The 16,774-nt window shown below is 42.0% G+C and overlaps 5 protein-coding genes across 5 annotated transcripts; 2 read left to right on the plus strand and 3 right to left on the minus strand.

Moving 5' to 3' along the window:
* The first annotated feature begins 476 nt into the window (after positions 1-476).
* Positions 477-4,950, plus strand: K450DRAFT_239334 (uncharacterized protein). Its single transcript, XM_051588748.1, has 13 exons — positions 477-912; positions 995-1,249; positions 1,317-1,521; positions 1,608-2,093; positions 2,175-2,467; positions 2,541-2,666; positions 2,735-2,885; positions 2,959-3,347; positions 3,447-3,650; positions 3,731-3,924; positions 3,998-4,169; positions 4,237-4,561; positions 4,661-4,950. The coding sequence occupies exons 1-13, from the start codon at positions 511-513 to the stop codon at positions 4,711-4,713; spliced, it is 3,255 nt and encodes a 1,084-aa protein (XP_051445093.1). The 5' UTR covers positions 477-510; the 3' UTR covers positions 4,714-4,950.
* Positions 4,661-9,095, minus strand: K450DRAFT_280310 (uncharacterized protein; the record flags this gene model as incomplete). The annotated part of the gene is made up of 24 exons (XM_051593358.1): positions 4,661-4,953; positions 5,024-5,101; positions 5,170-5,240; positions 5,309-5,384; positions 5,438-5,530; positions 5,605-5,669; positions 5,727-5,880; positions 5,926-5,965; positions 6,037-6,244; positions 6,306-6,430; positions 6,504-6,562; positions 6,627-6,781; positions 6,856-6,915; positions 6,982-7,107; positions 7,834-7,872; positions 7,942-7,974; positions 8,031-8,102; positions 8,173-8,187; positions 8,245-8,305; positions 8,374-8,392; positions 8,473-8,542; positions 8,609-8,732; positions 8,796-8,858; positions 8,922-9,095. The coding sequence occupies 24 exons, from the start codon at positions 9,093-9,095 to the stop codon at positions 4,816-4,818; spliced, it is 2,118 nt and encodes a 705-aa protein (XP_051445094.1). The 3' UTR covers positions 4,661-4,815.
* A 24-nt stretch (positions 9,096-9,119) lies between these two features.
* Positions 9,120-11,527, minus strand: K450DRAFT_239344 (uncharacterized protein). The gene is made up of 11 exons (XM_051588749.1): positions 10,986-11,527; positions 10,868-10,920; positions 10,670-10,783; positions 10,416-10,596; positions 10,120-10,350; positions 9,965-10,060; positions 9,851-9,901; positions 9,666-9,788; positions 9,559-9,597; positions 9,429-9,496; positions 9,120-9,364 (listed from the first exon to the last, which is right to left on the minus strand). Exons 1-11 carry the CDS (start codon positions 11,440-11,442, stop codon positions 9,203-9,205), a joined length of 1,575 nt encoding a protein of 524 aa, XP_051445095.1. The 5' UTR covers positions 11,443-11,527; the 3' UTR covers positions 9,120-9,202.
* Position 11,528: 1 nt separating this feature from the next.
* K450DRAFT_239349 (uncharacterized protein) lies at positions 11,529-13,489 on the minus strand. The gene is made up of 3 exons (XM_051588750.1): positions 12,796-13,489; positions 12,524-12,682; positions 11,529-12,348 (listed from the first exon to the last, which is right to left on the minus strand). The coding sequence occupies exons 1-3, from the start codon at positions 13,036-13,038 to the stop codon at positions 11,701-11,703; spliced, it is 1,050 nt and encodes a 349-aa protein (XP_051445096.1). The 5' UTR covers positions 13,039-13,489; the 3' UTR covers positions 11,529-11,700.
* Positions 13,130-16,739, plus strand: K450DRAFT_239354 (uncharacterized protein). The gene is made up of 13 exons (XM_051588751.1): positions 13,130-13,475; positions 13,553-13,893; positions 13,965-14,063; positions 14,128-14,240; positions 14,310-14,457; positions 14,529-14,786; positions 14,846-15,423; positions 15,484-15,561; positions 15,644-15,794; positions 15,869-15,979; positions 16,057-16,155; positions 16,234-16,346; positions 16,410-16,739. The coding sequence occupies exons 2-13, from the start codon at positions 13,603-13,605 to the stop codon at positions 16,729-16,731; spliced, it is 2,361 nt and encodes a 786-aa protein (XP_051445097.1). The 5' UTR covers positions 13,130-13,475; positions 13,553-13,602; the 3' UTR covers positions 16,732-16,739.
* The last annotated feature ends 35 nt before the right edge of the window (positions 16,740-16,774 follow it).

The following is a 16,774-nucleotide window of genomic DNA, read 5'->3' on the forward strand; positions in this document are numbered from 1 at the left end:
CGCATGACTGGAAAACATAGGCACTGATACAATGACATCCGTCTTACACGTTCGGAATTCAAGCTCTTAGATGTTTTTGAACGGGTTTCAGTGCGGGTTGAATCCCTTTATAATAGCAATGTTGCGCCGCGAGTACAACCGCAGACATACCATTCTTCATCGTGATGTGCTTGACAACCTCGACAGTCAAAAATCAAACGCGGATTTAACTTTTGTAAACGATAACATGCGGTCTTGTGAGGCAAAGCTGTCGTTTATACGGTAGACTTTTGGTATTCCTCTGTTTGAACGCGAAGCTGGGACTGCAGACCCAGTCAGCAGCCCTCGACTGGCTTTGAGCGCTTGCACACACAGTGAAAAATGGTGGCCAAAAAATGTTATCACTCAGTTGATGTGATTCTAACCCCGCACTCCCTTCTTTCCGTGACCGTTTCTCAAAAAAGTTCAAGTTGAACCAATTTTTTCTTCCATTCAGCATTTAGAAAAAAGTGATTTTGCATTGCCTTCAAAATGTTCGAAGAAGACGGTGACGCACTGTTCGATGTATTCGACTCTGAAGTTCCAATCAGTGAATTCACTAACGGAGAACTCTCCAGTGGCACAGATCACACTGCTGAGCAACATAAAAATCTGAACAAACAAAATAATCACAGCCGGGATCCATCGAACAAAAGAACATTACAGGATTCCGAAGTCACTAACGGCCAAAAAGATGCCAGCAACGTTAAAGGCAATAGAGACGACGATGCCTCTAATCATGCCGTCAAAAAATTCAAACTTACTGAAGACGCTCCTCAGCCTATCGTTGCTGACGAGTTCGAACAGGAGAGCACTAGAGAAGTCGCTAATATTCCTGGCCTGCAAGGCACCGTTGCTCCAGACGGTACGGATGGACTAGTATTGAGCCACGCGGTAAGTAGTTGATGATATCTGCCTACATCTCCTTTCCGTGGACATCTATTCACGAGCGTTCTAATCCCTATTTTGCGAACAGGTCCGCCATCAAGTCGCCTTACCACCAAACTATCCATATGTCCCAATTTCCCAGCATGTTCCACCAAAGGATCCCGCTCGAACATACCCCTTCAATTTGGATCCATTTCAACGTGTATCCGTCTCATCTATAGAGCGTAACGAATCCGTTCTGGTTGCCGCCCATACGTCAGCTGGTAAGACCGTGGTCGCAGAATATGCCATCGCACTTTGCCTCAGAAACAAGCAACGTGTCATCTACACATCTCCCATCAAAGTAAGTTGATTTATAGCAATTTTGCTTACGTGCGTGTTTGTGCTGAAAACTCACCTGTGAATGCTAGGCTTTGTCCAATCAAAAATACCGTGAATTTCAAGAAGAGTTTGGTGATGTAGGCTTGATGACCGGTGATGTGACTATCAACCCCACTGCGTCTTGTCTGGTTATGACCACAGAAATTTTACGGTCTATGCTTTACCGTGGATCTGAGATCATGAGAGAAGTAGCTTGGGTTGTATTTGACGAAATCCATTACATGAGAGATTCAGGTAAGTTATATGAATAGATCCCCTCGGGCAGCTGAATAGCTTTTTCTGATCTGATACTCATACGCTCCTGTGAACTTTTTCTCCAGAACGTGGTGTGGTTTGGGAAGAAACCATCATCTTACTTCCACACTCTGTCCGATATGTCTTCTTGTCTGCCACCATTCCAAACGCTATGGAATTTGCTGAATGGATTTGCAAGATTCACGAACAACCATGTCACATTGTATACACTGACTTCCGGCCCACTCCACTACAACATTACCTTTTCCCAGCCGGTGGTGACGGTATACATCTTGTGGTAGATGAAAAATCTAACTTCAGAGAAGACAATTTCCAAAAGGCAATTGGAAGCTTAGCTGATGCTCAGGGAGATGACCCCGCCAACGCTCAGGCAAAGGCCCGCAAAGGCGGAAAATCTCACAAGGGAGGCCAGAAGGATGGTCCATCCGATATCTATAAGATCATCAAAATGATCATGATGAAGAATTACCATCCTGTCATCGTCTTCAGTTTCTCCAAGAGAGAATGTGAAGCTTTGGCGCTGCAGATGAGTAAATTGGATTTCAATGATGGTAAGCACTTTTTATTTGATCTTTTCTACCTCAGTCGCTGCCTTGTTTCTAATATATGTTTTTTGTTGGCGTGCATTGCAGAAAGCGAAAGGGACATGGTGTCTCAGGTTTTCAAAAATGCCATCAGCTCTCTCAATGAAGATGATCGACAACTTCCTCAAATTGAACACATCCTTCCCCTCCTTCGCCGTGGTATCGGAATCCATCATGGTGGTCTGCTGCCCATTTTGAAAGAAACCATTGAGATTCTCTTCCAAGAAGGTCTTCTGAAAGTTCTCTTTGCCACCGAAACTTTCTCCATCGGTCTTAATATGCCTGCCAAGACGGTTGTCTTCACCAGCGTCCGAAAATTCGACGGCAAGGACACTAGATGGGTAAGTATTTGAAAGGGGAGCCATAGCCAAAGCGGAATTTACGCCGTTTGCTGAACCATCTCGAACTTGCTAGGTGTCGTCTGGTGAATATATTCAAATGTCTGGTCGTGCTGGTCGTCGTGGTCTTGATGATCGCGGTGTTGTCATCATGATGATTGACGAGAAGATGGAGCCTGCTGTAGCCAAGGGCATGGTCAAGGTAAGATTTCTATGGCCACGAATTAGACTGTATTGACTTTGGCTCTCACACACATTGAATATAATCAGGGTGAATCCGATCGAATGAATTCAGCTTTCCATCTCAGTTACAATATGATTCTCAACTTGCTTCGAGTTGAAGGTGTCAGTCCAGAATTCATGTTGGATCGCTGTTTCTATACATTCCAAAACAACGCAAACGTTCCTCGCCTGGAAGAGGGTAAGTGGTCTACATTCACCCATGATTTTTATATTGGATGGGCGACTAATGAGATTATATCAAATTTTTATAGAACTCACACAGAAAGAGGCCGAAAAGTTAGCCATGACTATTCCCGACGAGGATAACATTGCTTCTTATTACGAACTTAGACAACAATTAGAAACCTATTCAAAGGATATGAGGGACGTCATTAATCACCCAGCACATTGCTTGCCATTCTTGCAACCCGGTCGTCTGGTTCGCATCAAGCATGAAGATATAGACTTTGGATGGAGTGTAGTTGTCAACTATCAAAAGCAGATTCAAAAGGGCAAAAATCAAGATGGATCAGACAGAGAACCAAAATACATTGTCGATTGTTTGATGCACTGTGCTGCTGGTAGCATTGTCGCAAAGAATGCTGATGGTTCTACAGTTGGCATTCGACCACCCAAGCAAGGCGAACCTGGAGAGATGATTGTAAGTTGAAAGGAGGTTGCAGTTTGATTGTTGATCCAAGTATCTTCCGTCGAAATACTAAACAAAACTCCTTATCTTTTCTTTCTTTTCGCTTCTTAGGTCGTTCCTGTCACCCTCTCCACCTTGGATGGCATCAGTCACGTTCGTCTCTTCCTTTCAGGCGATCTCAAGCCCGTTGAGGAGCGAAATAGTGTTTTGAAATCTATAATGGAGGTTAAGAAGCGATTCCCTGAAGGAATTCCCCAATTGGATCCTATTGAGAACATGGGTATCAAAGATGAAGGCTTTAAGAAGCTAGTTCGCGTAAGTCATGTTTGAATTAATATGGCCACATGTGAAGTGCACAAGTTAACACAATTATTGTTTTCAATTGCTTTCTATAGAAAATCGAAGTATTGGAATCCAAGCTTTTGTCCAACCCTCTTCATAATTCACCCGAGCTTTCCAAACTATATGACAGCTATGCCAAGAAGATGGAGTTGACCAACCAAATCAAGGCACTCCGCAAGCAAATCTCACAAGCACACTCAATTGTTCAACTGGATGAGCTGAAATGCAGAAAGCGAGTCATGCGAAGGTGAGTGCTATGGATGCTAATTTCAGTGTCTGTGCTGTTCGGTCGCTGACCTTATCATCATCCGAAACTATAGACTTGGATTTACAAGTGCAGCTGATGTCGTTGAGATGAAGGGAAGAGTAGCTTGCGAGATCAGTTCCGGTGATGAACTTCTTCTCACTGAATTGATGTTCCACGGTGTATTCAACGACCTTTCTGTTGAACAATCCGTCGCATTGCTCAGTTGCTTTGTTTTCGACGAAAAGGTGAGTTGCCAAGTGGTTTTTGGCGGATTTGCTCAAAGTCTTAAGTCACTGAATGTTTTGTCCACAGAGCGAAGAAACCCCACGTTTGAAGGAAGAGTTGGAAGGCCCTCTGCGTACATTGCAGGAAGCAGCTCGTCGAATTGCAAAGGTTTCTCAAGAATCCAAGCTTAACGTTGACGAAGAGGAGTATGTCAAGAAGTTCCGTCCAGAACTCATGGATGTGGTGTTCGCTTGGTGTCAAGGCGCAAAGTTCTCTCAAATCTGTAAAATGACCGACGTGTTCGAAGGTTCCTTGATTCGTGTGTTCCGACGACTGGAAGAGCTACTTCGCCAAATGTGCAGTGCTGCCAAGAGCATCGGTAACACTGAATTAGAAAACAAGTTTGCTGAAGGTAAGGGAATATGCACAAACCTGCACTTGATGTGCTACTTTCACTGTGGAAAATCGTTGATTTACTAACTGATGTACTTCTCTGCAACTCTTTTTATAGGTATTAACAAGCTTCATAGAGACATCATCTTCGCAGCATCTCTTTATTTGTAATTTTTTTTTTCATGCTTTCGCAATCGAGCTATTGACTTTGGCGCACTTTGATCCATTTCGTACCATCATCATAAAAAGTAAACCTCCCCCCTGTTACTAATATCATGGAGAGTCTATTCCTGAAGTTAAATTAAAGCTTTCGACCTGACTCAAATAGTCGTTCTTGATATTTTCAATACTATCATGCAGCATTTCGTCCGACATGGTTGTGAATGGTAGCAAGCGCAGCTTTTCCACAACCTGTAACGTCGTAATGTTTATAGGTTGCATTTGTGCTCGCAAGAAAGCAGTTTTTTGATATCCAGCTTACCTCCACCGTCAGATTTTGTTGTCTCTGTAATTTACCTGCCGATGACATTTGTTTGCGCTGGTCAGCCAAGCGCTGAAGCTTTAAACAAGGTGCTCGAAGTAAACCACTTTGATCAGCTTTTGATAGCATAGCGAGCTTCAAAGTACCTCATTTGCTATAGTGTATGCCCTCTGAACGATTTCGTCTGGTAGCCCAAGCATCTGAGCAGCTTGCAGGCCTGTAATTTTAGCGGTTTCTAGTGGTTAGATTGAGCACATCAAAGAACGACTGGGTACTATTTCATACCATATGATACAGGATTTGCTCTGCCGTCTTGAACAAGATAATGAAATCTCATTGAGCACTGATTGTCATCGGTGTTCTTGCGAAGGAAATTAGCCGGAAATCCATGACATTTGAAAGTGTTAGCCTTACCAAGTCTACCATTAACTGTAGTTTGACAACATTGGGGTACACATCCAGAGTGTAAGTCAGCTCATGCAAATGAGTTGCAAAGTACACAAATGCCTTGACATATGCTTCGGGTTAGTCCATTGAAAAAATGTATTAAATGAGACATATGGCACCAGTTTTGTTTTTACTTTTGTATCTATTAGCTCCTCACACACCGCAGTCGATATTGCCAAAGCATCGCAAGTCGAAGTTGCTGTTCACTAAATGAGCCAACGTGCAGAGTAACAAGAACTGACCTCAATGCTCTCACCTCTTCCCATTTCATCCATAATAATGAGACTCGAGTCTGTCACATTTTGCAACATATACGCGATATCCCTCATTTCCACCATAAAGGACGAAATTCCTGTCTCTGCAGAATCATCAACTGGAAGCCTTGTGAAGAGCTTGATAGGGTTCAACGACTACGACGTGTAGAGATATAGTCCCGGTTTAATTGACCGACTTACATAATCTGTTGGCCGAAAGCATGCATACTTGGCCGGAACACTGATGATGAAAACATATTGTGAGCATTGATACATTCATCATAAATGACCCGGTGACATGTGAAGTCTTACAATGACCCAATATGAGCCATGATCACCAACATAGCAATTGTACGAAGGTAAGTTGACTTTCCGCTCATGTTGGGCCCAGTTACAATCTGGAAGTTGGTAGTGTCAGACGCAAATATATCGTTTGGAACAAATTGAGTGCAGGAAACTCGTTCTCTAATGGGATGCCGACCGGCCATTATGGCTAGAGTGTCTGAAAACTCGGGTCGAACTGTTTGCTGGCGTTAACAACGTGCTTTAGCCACAATCAGTGATAACAGAGCCAAGCTTACCATAGTCTGCAACAGTACACATATATGTAAATGCTACACAAATGTCCAGTAGTGCAATTGCCTCCGAAAACTTGTAGAGTATGTGTATACCGCTGCGTATGTCGTCCATGATTTTGTTAACGTAGCTGCAAGAAAGCAATTTTTAATTTTGATGTCTAAAAAGTTTTTCTTCATTCTTTCTTCCGTTTCGTATCTTACCCATCCGAATGTCTATATATCTCTGAGAGGGACTCCGAAACACGATAGTTGAGTTGAAGCTTTTCATAGTCATGATTATTCTTGTGTTCGAACGCTATATCCTCGCAGTTTTGAGCAACTAACCAACTCAATGCTTGTGAAATGCAATTGTCGTTTTTTTTGGATGACACTTATAAATTGCTCTTGAAGCTCGTCTCTGGCGGTAGCATCTACTGGAAGAGACAGATAGAATCCATTTTTCTCGCTGAACTGAGCCTTGATATTCAACGATGTCTCCTCTGCAATACATAAAAAAAACAAAATAAGCTTTCATCAACGTGTAGTTGAGATTTCATCTGAGGCAGTAAAATACCACAATAGCTTGCAACAAGATCGTATATGTCGTTGACTGCTTCTCTGTAAGTCTGTCGAGCTTGAAATGTGCGTTATGGATGGGGTTGCTGTCGTTCTTCGAGGCTAAAAGATTAAATGTGCATACCAACATCCAGCATTCCGCATAATCCGGTCTTGACAGCGTAGCATCTCTGATGGCGCATACCTAAAGCTGATTTCTGATACCCTGCATCCTCTTCGATCGATTCGGTAATGAGCAATAGAAACTGCCCTGTACGTACTTGAGTCCATCGGCATAGCTACTTAAGTAGAAATGAATAGTTCAAGCACCCACCAATGATTGAGTCCTCCATAACCTGTTTAATACACCATTAAATACAATACCCAATTGATCGTTTCATTTTCTCTATAAAAACCTCTTTAATGCTTAAAAGTAGTGCAGATTTTGGTATCCCTAGTGCTGTGACTATTGGTTTCACAGATTCTAGGCAACTTTTGAGTATTAGTAATTGATTAATGTTGTTGCAAGTGTTTTGAGAGTGTGCTTTCAATGGTTTCTTGATGATCTAAATTGGTTACAAAATTGGTTACAATCAGTGATTGAAATGTTAGCTGAAATCTACATACCATTGCTATGGCCCTGTCTAAATCCGCGAAGGATGAGATTGCTGAAAATGAATTCAGTTGTTGTGAACGTGAATAGATAATCAACTAAAGGAAATTATTAGAAGATCACCTTTTTTGACTCCAAAGAACATGTCCTGAATTTTCATATGTGTTAATAAAAGAACAAAAGTTCTTTTGAGCTTTTGTTTTTACCTCATTCTGACTCATTTCTGAAAGGTGTAAGTTGTTACTGAATACTATGGTTTCTGTCAATGACGTTGGATAGACAAAATATACCTTCTACCGCATCGAGCCTTGCCTCAATGATCGATATATCTACCAAAAAAAAGTTTAATTTGATTCCAGCGACGTTTAAGATTGTAAAACTTACCTTTCAGTGGTTGCAATATGCTTATGCGCAATAAACGACCTACCAAAATTTACATGAACATTAAGGCATCATTGACCGTAAGGCTTAATTACGACGGTGTGATAATACCTCCCATCTGAGTTGACGTATGATTGAGAATACCTTTGGAAAGCATCAGCAAACAATAAATCATGTTCAAAACAGACACTGAAGCTTACCGAAGAGTGAAAGATTGCTTTGGCCATTGGAAAGACTGGTGATGAGTTCCAAATTGCGAGCCGCTACGGCATCTGTTTGTCATAGGTAATACGACAGCTGTAGTCATTATACATGTCATGGTAAATTGATCAAAATACGCACCTATCATCATGGATCCTATTTTTCAAGACGTTAGTATACATTTGGAGTAATAACAAAGTGTAGAAGACACACCTTCCGGTCCAACATATTTAACCTTGACCGAATGGTCTCGGTATATAAAATGATCCCTATCCTGAGCGAACCTGGAATTGCTTATATCTCAATATTTTTCACAGATGTCGCTTATTTCGATAAACGAACCTGAATGCCGCCGCTGTTGCTGCCAAGCAGTAAAACCTGGTTGTACGTTCAGTGTTACCAACATTACTTGGAAATAAAAGCAAAAGTACAATTCCTTACTTCCCGGATACGCTGACTTGGAGGGAAGTAGCTTCTTGTTGTATTCCAAACCTTTTGATGCATTCCATACCTTTAATGCCAAGAATTCATCAGAGTTATATCATGCAAACACAAAAGCAGCTCCCTTCTCACTCACCAGTAACATCATTGAACAGCCTTCGGGAGACAGGCACAAGTTTTGTATCTTCTTGAATGGATTCATACATGAATTTGCATAATTTGCTTTTGGGTTCTTCCAGGTTTTTGTCGATGACTATGATCTACAAAGGTCAATGGCATCAGTTTGTTCTTTTCTTGCAGCTCCTCAATAATATCGCGCATACTTGATTTGGATTATACACATGAATCATGTGCATTGTTTTCACATACGTTTGCGTATCAGCAATCTATCAAGCCAAAGTAAGGAAGAATGGAAAATGCAGAAGATGTATGCAGGAGATAATAGAAACCTGGGAAATACAGCAGGTATTGTCATGCATATTAATGAAGCATAGACCTATCTCAGTAGCTACACCTCGGCTTTCAGCCATGGCCAAGATACAGTCGTTCTTTTGATGGCCGAAGGTTGTTGGTGGTCGAGAATATGAAGTGGTTCTTTGCCCTGATGATAGAGATAGTGACATGGCGTAAAATGAGAGGGAGAAAGGTAAGGTATAATTGGCGGTGGGGGGATTGAATGTTTAAATTTATTGTTATGTACAAGCGTTCGTGTTCGTGATGTAAATCTAATCTACATAATGTTCTTCTTTTTGCCTCTAGAAACAGCAGGTCCCCACACCTTGATGGTGCTATCTGCTGAACAACTAGCAAGGATAGGCTCTGTAGGGTGAAAATTCACGGCATACACACGATCTGTATGCCCTTCCAGTCTTTGCATCAATTCAGAAGAATTCTGATTAAAAGAAAGCAGATAAGTATACTTCGACGGTAGCAAGCAACTGATCTATCGCTCTCACCTCTCCAATATTGTATAAATAAGCATATGGGTCAGCACTTCCAGTAGCTAACAATACACTCTTCTCCTCTGTACGATCAACCAAAAATTAGCAGTTGTAGAGAGATATATACGAGTGCCTATCAACTTACCAACAGCATTATTCAGTCGACTTGGAATGGATGCATTGTCTTTACATATGAGAAATAATGATATTAGCCTTAGTAGGCGAAATAAACCAGTCAGCCATAATACATACATTCTTTGCCAGTGTAAAAAGAAGCTTTGATTGGCCAGTTCTTGTTTTTAAATCCTTTGAGAGTGTGTACAAGGCGCATGTCTGATTTTGGAGGATCCAAACCTCGGTCACATACACGAAGAACTAACAAAATTCAAAGTTAAATGGATGCAGCTATTAGCGATTGGTAAGTATCATGTAATTACCATTATCGTAGCTGTTGATCGCCATATATCTCGGTTCATCGTAATCATTCACTGTGATATACCGGGTCAGAATCAATTGATGAGAGCAGAGGACATAATCCAATTGTTACTTACAAGATCTTCGCGTTGCGTCTGTCATCCTCCGGCCAACTGTGATGTGCGAAATTGGATTGCGACTTTGATCAAAGATAGTCTCTTTGACACATTTCCCTATAGTACCGCTTTAGTTTACGCTCAAAAGCCGTGACAAACAGGGTTTTTGAACTTACGGGCTCGAACATCCCAAACTTTGACAGCACCTTTAGAATCACCTGTTATGACATGGATTCCGTCCCGCGATACATAAAGACTGTTGATCATAGCATCATTCGTTAATTGAACATCAGGGCTGATAGGATGTGACTGAAATTCGTTATTTTCAGGCTGCGTTGATGATGCCGATCTAACATCAATCATTCCTAGGACGTTCCTAGAGGTACCATAATAGAAAACGTGCGCATCTACACAAAGCATTCGGTTACTATACATCCAGCGCAATATATAAAGCAACGTGGCTCCAACTTACTGACGAAATCCCATCCGAGGCATTGCACAAACCCCTTTGTTTCCCAACTTCCTGATAATGTACCCGACTCGATATCCCATGTTTTGCAAGTTGAATCATATCCACCGGATAGCAAGGTTGATGAATCGATACTCCATGACAAATCCGATATATTGAGAGAGTGGGATTTGAGGCATAAGATCTTTGTTCAAACAGCGGTCAATACTAACATCCCATGTTTCGTCCGAGCTTTTCCATCTTTTTCATTTACTCACCTCCTTTTGACCCGATACCGTATCCCATACTCGCACAGTCTTATCAAAGGAGCCAGAAGCCAGTAGCTTACCGTGCGGAGAGAATTCTACGGAGTACACTGCACCAGTATGACCCTAAGAGGAATTGAATGATGTTATGATCTCTGCAGGCGATTATATCCAACCAACCTCCTTTGGCGGGTTTGCGCAAATACACACCTGAAGTTCATACTTGATTTCAAATGTTTTGCTTTCCCGAGTAGAGCTAGGTGCTAGAGAATGATAAACCAGTTAATGGAGATGCCAACCATCCTTATACTCACAACGTTAAACGTACCTCCATCCACTGTGCCACCTGCTGCCTCGTGAACTGCTTTGTTGATCAAATCCTGACCTTTGGTAATGACATCTTGAGCTGAGACTTCCGGATCCAAAACATACGGTAAAGATGGATACTGCAATCCTCCTTGAGAGATTGTAGACGCGTAATGGGTAGACAAGTCGTATATGCTCTTCTTCAATGTAATGTTCTCTTTCTCCAATGTGTCGACCTTTTGCTTTAACTGCTTATTTTCCTTCAGCAACTTCTCTAACTGCTGATCACGATCTGAGCTCGAAGTGAGCGACGATGTCGACAGAGGCGACCCCATGACGGTGGATCCGGTGCCTAGAGTGGACTGCCTAGGCTTCACAGACTTATCCATTCCGAATCGGGTGAGTTGAAAAATTCCTGAAGAGCCTGGAACAGAGGTGGCCCGACGGTTTATAGCCACCGCTTGAAAAATGTCCGCCATCGATCTGCAGCGGGTGGCGCTGTATTCAACTTGGTGGCCAAACCTTCTCGAAGCACACACATACTGCCTCTTCACCCGCACGGCTCGAAAACACAATGCAAAATAATTATTTCACTGGAAAATTCATACTACGCAGTTATATATGATACGCTATGGATACAATCGCGCAAAAGCAGCGAGAATAGAGAGGTAATAATAAACAAATGGATGGAAAGCACAATACATTGTAAGGCAAAAAATGGAGGAACCTTAGGATGTTCATTTTAATCCTGAAGTGGATACTTGATGTGACTGAAATTGAGGAGAAACAGAGTTTGGTGGAGTGGGTAAGTAATGGTCAACGTTGGCAGTTGGTGGCCTCTTGTCGCCAGGTGATGTTAAGGAGGCGTCTAGTAGAGCATCTAGCCTATGAGATGCTGAGAAGCCTTGCGTACTGGATGGGCGATGTTGGTATTTAGTTTCGCTTGTTCTATGATATGAAGTTTTTTTGTCTTCGCCATCGTCACTATCATGCTGACGATATGTATCTACATTCCTCATACTGTTGAGGTATCGTCCATTTGCCCATTTCGGTGAAGTGTCGGTGTTATTTGATGTCATACGTGGTCTGGAGTCAGAATCATTGCCCTTTGCCTTTGAAGAAAGTTTGTTTTGGTATTCATTCTGGGTAGTTAAATCAGGCGGAGCTTCTTTGAAGGTTGAAGGTGATATCGTTGGGGCTATTTTTGTCATAGCCGTTGGCTCAGCTCTTGCTTGTCGCTTTATCTCGTCCTCACGAAGACAGTGACTTAAAAGCTGATCTCCGTATTGCTGTAACTCTTCTATCGACACGGATAAATTAAAGCTGTTGAGGTGTAAAAACTCCAGCTCTAGGGTATTTAATTCAGCAGGTGGAAGACCGCCAACCTACAAAAGGAAATAAGGTTAGCCCGGAAAAAACAGCTCCTCACCCCCATTCCAACCATCCCGTCACATGATAGAAGTTAAGAAGCGACTAGACCGGTAAGTCTGTGGCTTTCAACAAGAATGAAGAAGCACTACCATCGATGACGATTGCGTTTTGTTAAGATGAAATTTTTACCTTGGCGTATCGTGAATTTGTAAAGAAAACATCTGAGAAATACTTGCTACCAACGGTGACCCCAGCAATAATAAGACGATGGATGTTGAATGAGTCTATCCGAAGGTTGCTGTCGTTACGTGACATACGATCAAAGTATACAAGTAGACTTAAGAACACCTATTGGTAGAAAAGAACGGAGTAGAAGATGACATAAAGTTAGCCAAAGCGTACTTTCCGTTGTATGAGGTAAACAAAAACCAAAAAGCTATGACCGCCTAACATCAACATACCTCATTTGCACATGGGGTGTACTTCAAAATGCGAGATAAATAGGAATGAATATCAATGGTGGGTATAGAACGAGCATGGAAACAGGTGTAAATGGGGCCATTCGGTCGGTCCTTGTCCAAGTCCGGAGAGGTGGTTTTGCATAGTCTGTCGTTTGTCCGCGTTATCTTCACCAATATATTTGTTAACATCTTTATCGTTTCGGTGGTTGGGAACGCCGCTAAATCAAAGTGTACAGCGGCCATGATGTGGTTTGATGGAATGGAGTAGAGGAGGGATGAGCGGAAACGAAGGCAAGACCGAAAAAAAATGAAAAATAAAAATTTGAGACCAGCTTTAGCCCCGCCTGTGTGTTGCCATTATCATCCTGATTTCCGAACATTTTACTCCATCTTTGCACAGTACATGCTGATGGCTGACGTTACATTGCTATCAGATGAATCACCATCATGTTCAATCCCAACCATCAGCCCTCAAACTTTGAGCGCCTCCCGATTTCTGCCACCTGACACTCTTATTCATATCTTCAAATACTTACCAATCTCTGCAACCCGAAATGTAGCTTTATGCAGCCGACGGTTCAAAGTATTGGTATACGATGATGAAATATGGGACGCCAAACTACGATTGTTAGGAATTGATACGCCAATTACTTTATCGACAGAGCAAAACGAGGTCCAAGGTAGGGTTGCATACCAAGGCAGTTTCTGAACCCGCCAATAACCCCTGGCCATTATTTTTCTCTGTTTGCTAAATTAGCCCTATCATGATATGTAGCACCAACAACAGGAATAACCAATCTTTCACTCATGGGAACCAGCTCAAGCTTATACATCAATAATAAACCCCTCAACGAACTTATACCCGGACTCAAGTTGGACCCTTTCACAGCACGAGCTCGAGCTCGGTCGACAGGGAAGGCAAGGGAAATATTTAGTCAATTCTATACTCGCCTCTATCCTTTTTATGTCGACCTACGACATGCTTCCGGCGAATCCATGGTTCTTTCCGAATATGGTTCAGAACCAGAAGAGTGTGGTCGGATACTCAGCAAATTGGTTGGGTTAGGAAAGTGCAAAGTGGTAGATGATTGGAGCCAGGTAAAAACTCCTTTCCCTCGTCTCACGTCGCGTTGTGTCACGTTCCTTTGTCTAATAGTTACTGTTGGAAGTTGAATGATCAGGTCGAAAAGATATGCAGATATTTCGAGAACGCATGCTTGCATGAATTTGAAGTTGCATATGATGATCAAGACGTAGAGCAAATGCAGGCAAGTACCTATTTGGAAGACTGGCTCCATGTATGCAATGTCCTAATTTTATGTGTCTGTTTAGCGATATGCGACGGCTTTGGTAGAGCTCAATGGTGGTCAAAGCTGCATTCAGACATTCATACAAAAGCACTCCATGTTTTACGATAACCCCTTTCAACCTGATGCCAACTTCAAGTAATTAATCTGTTTATATGTGGTCATTTCAGTGATGATGAGGTATCTAACATTGTGTACTTTGTTCAGGTCTACTCCACCAAACTTCCAGCCCTTCCAAGAATTTATGAAGGCTATAAGTGAGGAACTCAAGGTTCAAGCGAGTGTAATACATGATGTGTTTCCGCCCAAAGCCGATGTTTACTATATATTTGCTGATAGAGTGTTTGAGGATGTGGTAAGCATAATTGAGCCAAAAATAAATAGCCTGGAACATACAAGATACTAACGTTATTTGTTTGCGCTCAGATTGCAGACTATCTCGGTATAGTCCTTGAGCGAGCACGGGCCATCGACTTGCAACTATATCTAAAAGTCATTGCTAGTAGCTTAGATTCCTGCTTGGGGTTTGTTGATATCTTAACGTCAGAAACGCTACCGTCTCGACTAGAAGACGAACGAGCAAAGAATATCTTATTCAAACTTTTTCTGCCCCTCATGGACGATTATTTGCACGATGAAATTCAGTATGTAAAACTGGCTTCTGAAAAGTATATAAACAAATGGGTAAGTCATATAAATAGTTCTCTGCTTTGTCTGCCAGCATATACTAAACTGGATTCCAGAAATCGTCAACGTCAGGCATGCAAGGTGTCTCAAGTTCCACCATTTCGAATCAGAACCGAGAGAGTTTTAAGCGGAAATATCTTTCAGCGTTCAAAAAGATCGTCTCCGTACCAGTCGAACTTGTTTCATCGGCTGCTACCAGCATTAGTTCACCTTTTCATAGCAGAGATAGCAAAGGAGGGCACTCTCCAGATGTTTCAATTTCGACCATCACGGTGGCAAATTCAGAACCCACCACTCCGACCGATACTCCATCATCTACACCTAGCATCAACGATGAAAAGGACGCCAATCGGCTGTCGACGACACTTATTAATGATGAAGTTGGGGAGAAAAAGAAGACACAGGTTGATAACGTACGAAAGCGATCCTCCTCGCACACTGGATCACGGCCTAATAGCATGTCGTCTGTGCGGTCGGATAATGAACTGAACAATGCTATGCATGAGCTTGACGCTCTTCAACATCTCCTGAGTTTGGAGCTCTGCCTTCAGCTTATTCATGTCAACAAGGATGCTGAGCATCGAGTGCAACGCTTTGTCAAGGTTGGGTTTCCTGGAAGACTCAAAACTGATATGTAAGTCAATAAGCCAGAAAGATATCATTCGTATTGGATACTTATCCCTCACTCCCACAGTCAAAAGTGCGCAGAACATGTGTTTACAGATTTACTCAAAATAATGGGACCCATGCATATTAAACCTGGGTTTGACAGGTAAGATGGCAATAATTAACAAATACCCATCAACTATGGCTTTGAAAATCGGAATTAATCCCGGGTTGCCCTGATATTACAGAGCTGCCACACATTTAGCGAAATATACCCCACAAGAAGATGGCGAAATCCGTGATCGGACCGACGTCGCTCCACTTGCAGAGTTCTTTGAACTGGTACATATTGCTGATCTGATTCAGCAAATGATTGAAGTCTACTGGAAGGAAGAGATGGTAAGTTAACCTTTGCGATGTTGAGAATCACTTGTTTAATGGTAATTATATATTCATGCTCTTGTTTTGAAAAGAACAAAATTGTCGATAAACACGATTTCTTGAATGAAGTCAATAAGGAGAAAAAGTCATTTGAACGCTTACTAGATGACTGTGTGGCACAGGGCATGGATCAAGGCATTCAGGTAAATGAAACATGCTCATATAGAATAAGTCTAGGTGATGAAATTGAATTTTAATCTGAATGGGGCATTTGTTGTAGGTCCTCATTGCTCAAGTACAATACATATTAACATCAGAGCAAAAGCCAAGCGACTATAACCCGTCGCCAAATGCTGTGACAGACCTTAAACCCTCCAAGGTAGGCAATTAGATAGGGAAAACAACATGCGTAGCACTGTATCATGGAAAAAATCAACTAATGAATGCAATGTACCAGGCTTGTAGAGACGCCATTGATTGCTTAAAAACACACACAGAAATGCTCAAGGGATCCGTGGAAAAAGAAACCATGAACATATTTTACCAAGAAGTTGGCAAGCGGTTCTACGAGTAAGTATCGAGACAGACTATGGGGATATACGCATAAGCACTCAAGTTTTTTCATTTCCTCAGGTGTTTATGCAAGCATATTAAGCAACAAACCATCAGTGAGCAAGGAGGGTTCCAAATTATAAGCGATGTCAATGCTTACGACAATTACATCCTTTCGCTCCGGCAGCGTACCATCACACCCTATTTTGCAGCTCTCAAAGCTCTGGCTAATATTTACATCATATCCAACCCTAGCGATATCAAGGATGTCATCCATGATCTTGAACGATACCATGGAATCCTCAGGATAGAAGATCTTTTCGAGTTTGCCGCTTGTCGAAGTGACTGGCCTACCATTCGCCGAACGGTACAAAAGGACATGACGGACTGTAACATAATGTAGAAATCGCATTTGCTGCTAGTAGAAAGAAGCAAATATTATGACG

The sequence above is a fragment of the Umbelopsis ramanniana genome (assembly GCF_025399195.1).
Source record: "Umbelopsis ramanniana AG unplaced genomic scaffold K450scaffold_24, whole genome shotgun sequence".
Taxonomy (NCBI): Eukaryota; Fungi; Mucoromycota; class Umbelopsidomycetes; order Umbelopsidales; family Umbelopsidaceae; genus Umbelopsis; species Umbelopsis ramanniana.

Coding starts and splice junctions, on each gene's coding strand:
- K450DRAFT_239349 (XM_051588750.1), bottom strand. CDS start 13,038: ATGGCCGCTGTACACTTTGATTTAGCGGCGTTCCCAACCACCGAAACG. Junction 12,683..12,795: donor ACACCCCATGTGCAAATGAG/GTATGTTGATGT, acceptor TTCTACCAATAG/GTGTTCTTAAGTCTACTTGT. Junction 12,349..12,523: donor CAAATTCACGATACGCCAAG/GTAAAAATTTCA, acceptor TTCCTTTTGTAG/GTTGGCGGTCTTCCACCTGC.
- K450DRAFT_239344 (XM_051588749.1), bottom strand. CDS start 11,442: ATGGCGGACATTTTTCAAGCGGTGGCTATAAACCGTCGGGCCACCTCT. Junction 9,789..9,850: donor GATCAACAGCTACGATAATG/GTAATTACATGA, acceptor GAATTTTGTTAG/TTCTTCGTGTATGTGACCGA. Junction 9,365..9,428: donor ATTTATACAATATTGGAGAG/GTGAGAGCGATA, acceptor TCTTTTAATCAG/AATTCTTCTGAATTGATGCA.
- K450DRAFT_239334 (XM_051588748.1), top strand. CDS start 511: ATGTTCGAAGAAGACGGTGACGCACTGTTCGATGTATTCGACTCTGAA. Junction 1,250..1,316: donor TCTACACATCTCCCATCAAA/GTAAGTTGATTT, acceptor TGTGAATGCTAG/GCTTTGTCCAATCAAAAATA. Junction 2,667..2,734: donor TAGCCAAGGGCATGGTCAAG/GTAAGATTTCTA, acceptor GAATATAATCAG/GGTGAATCCGATCGAATGAA.
- K450DRAFT_239354 (XM_051588751.1), top strand. CDS start 13,603: ATGGGAACCAGCTCAAGCTTATACATCAATAATAAACCCCTCAACGAA. Junction 15,795..15,868: donor TCTACTGGAAGGAAGAGATG/GTAAGTTAACCT, acceptor TGTTTTGAAAAG/AACAAAATTGTCGATAAACA. Junction 15,980..16,056: donor GCATGGATCAAGGCATTCAG/GTAAATGAAACA, acceptor CATTTGTTGTAG/GTCCTCATTGCTCAAGTACA.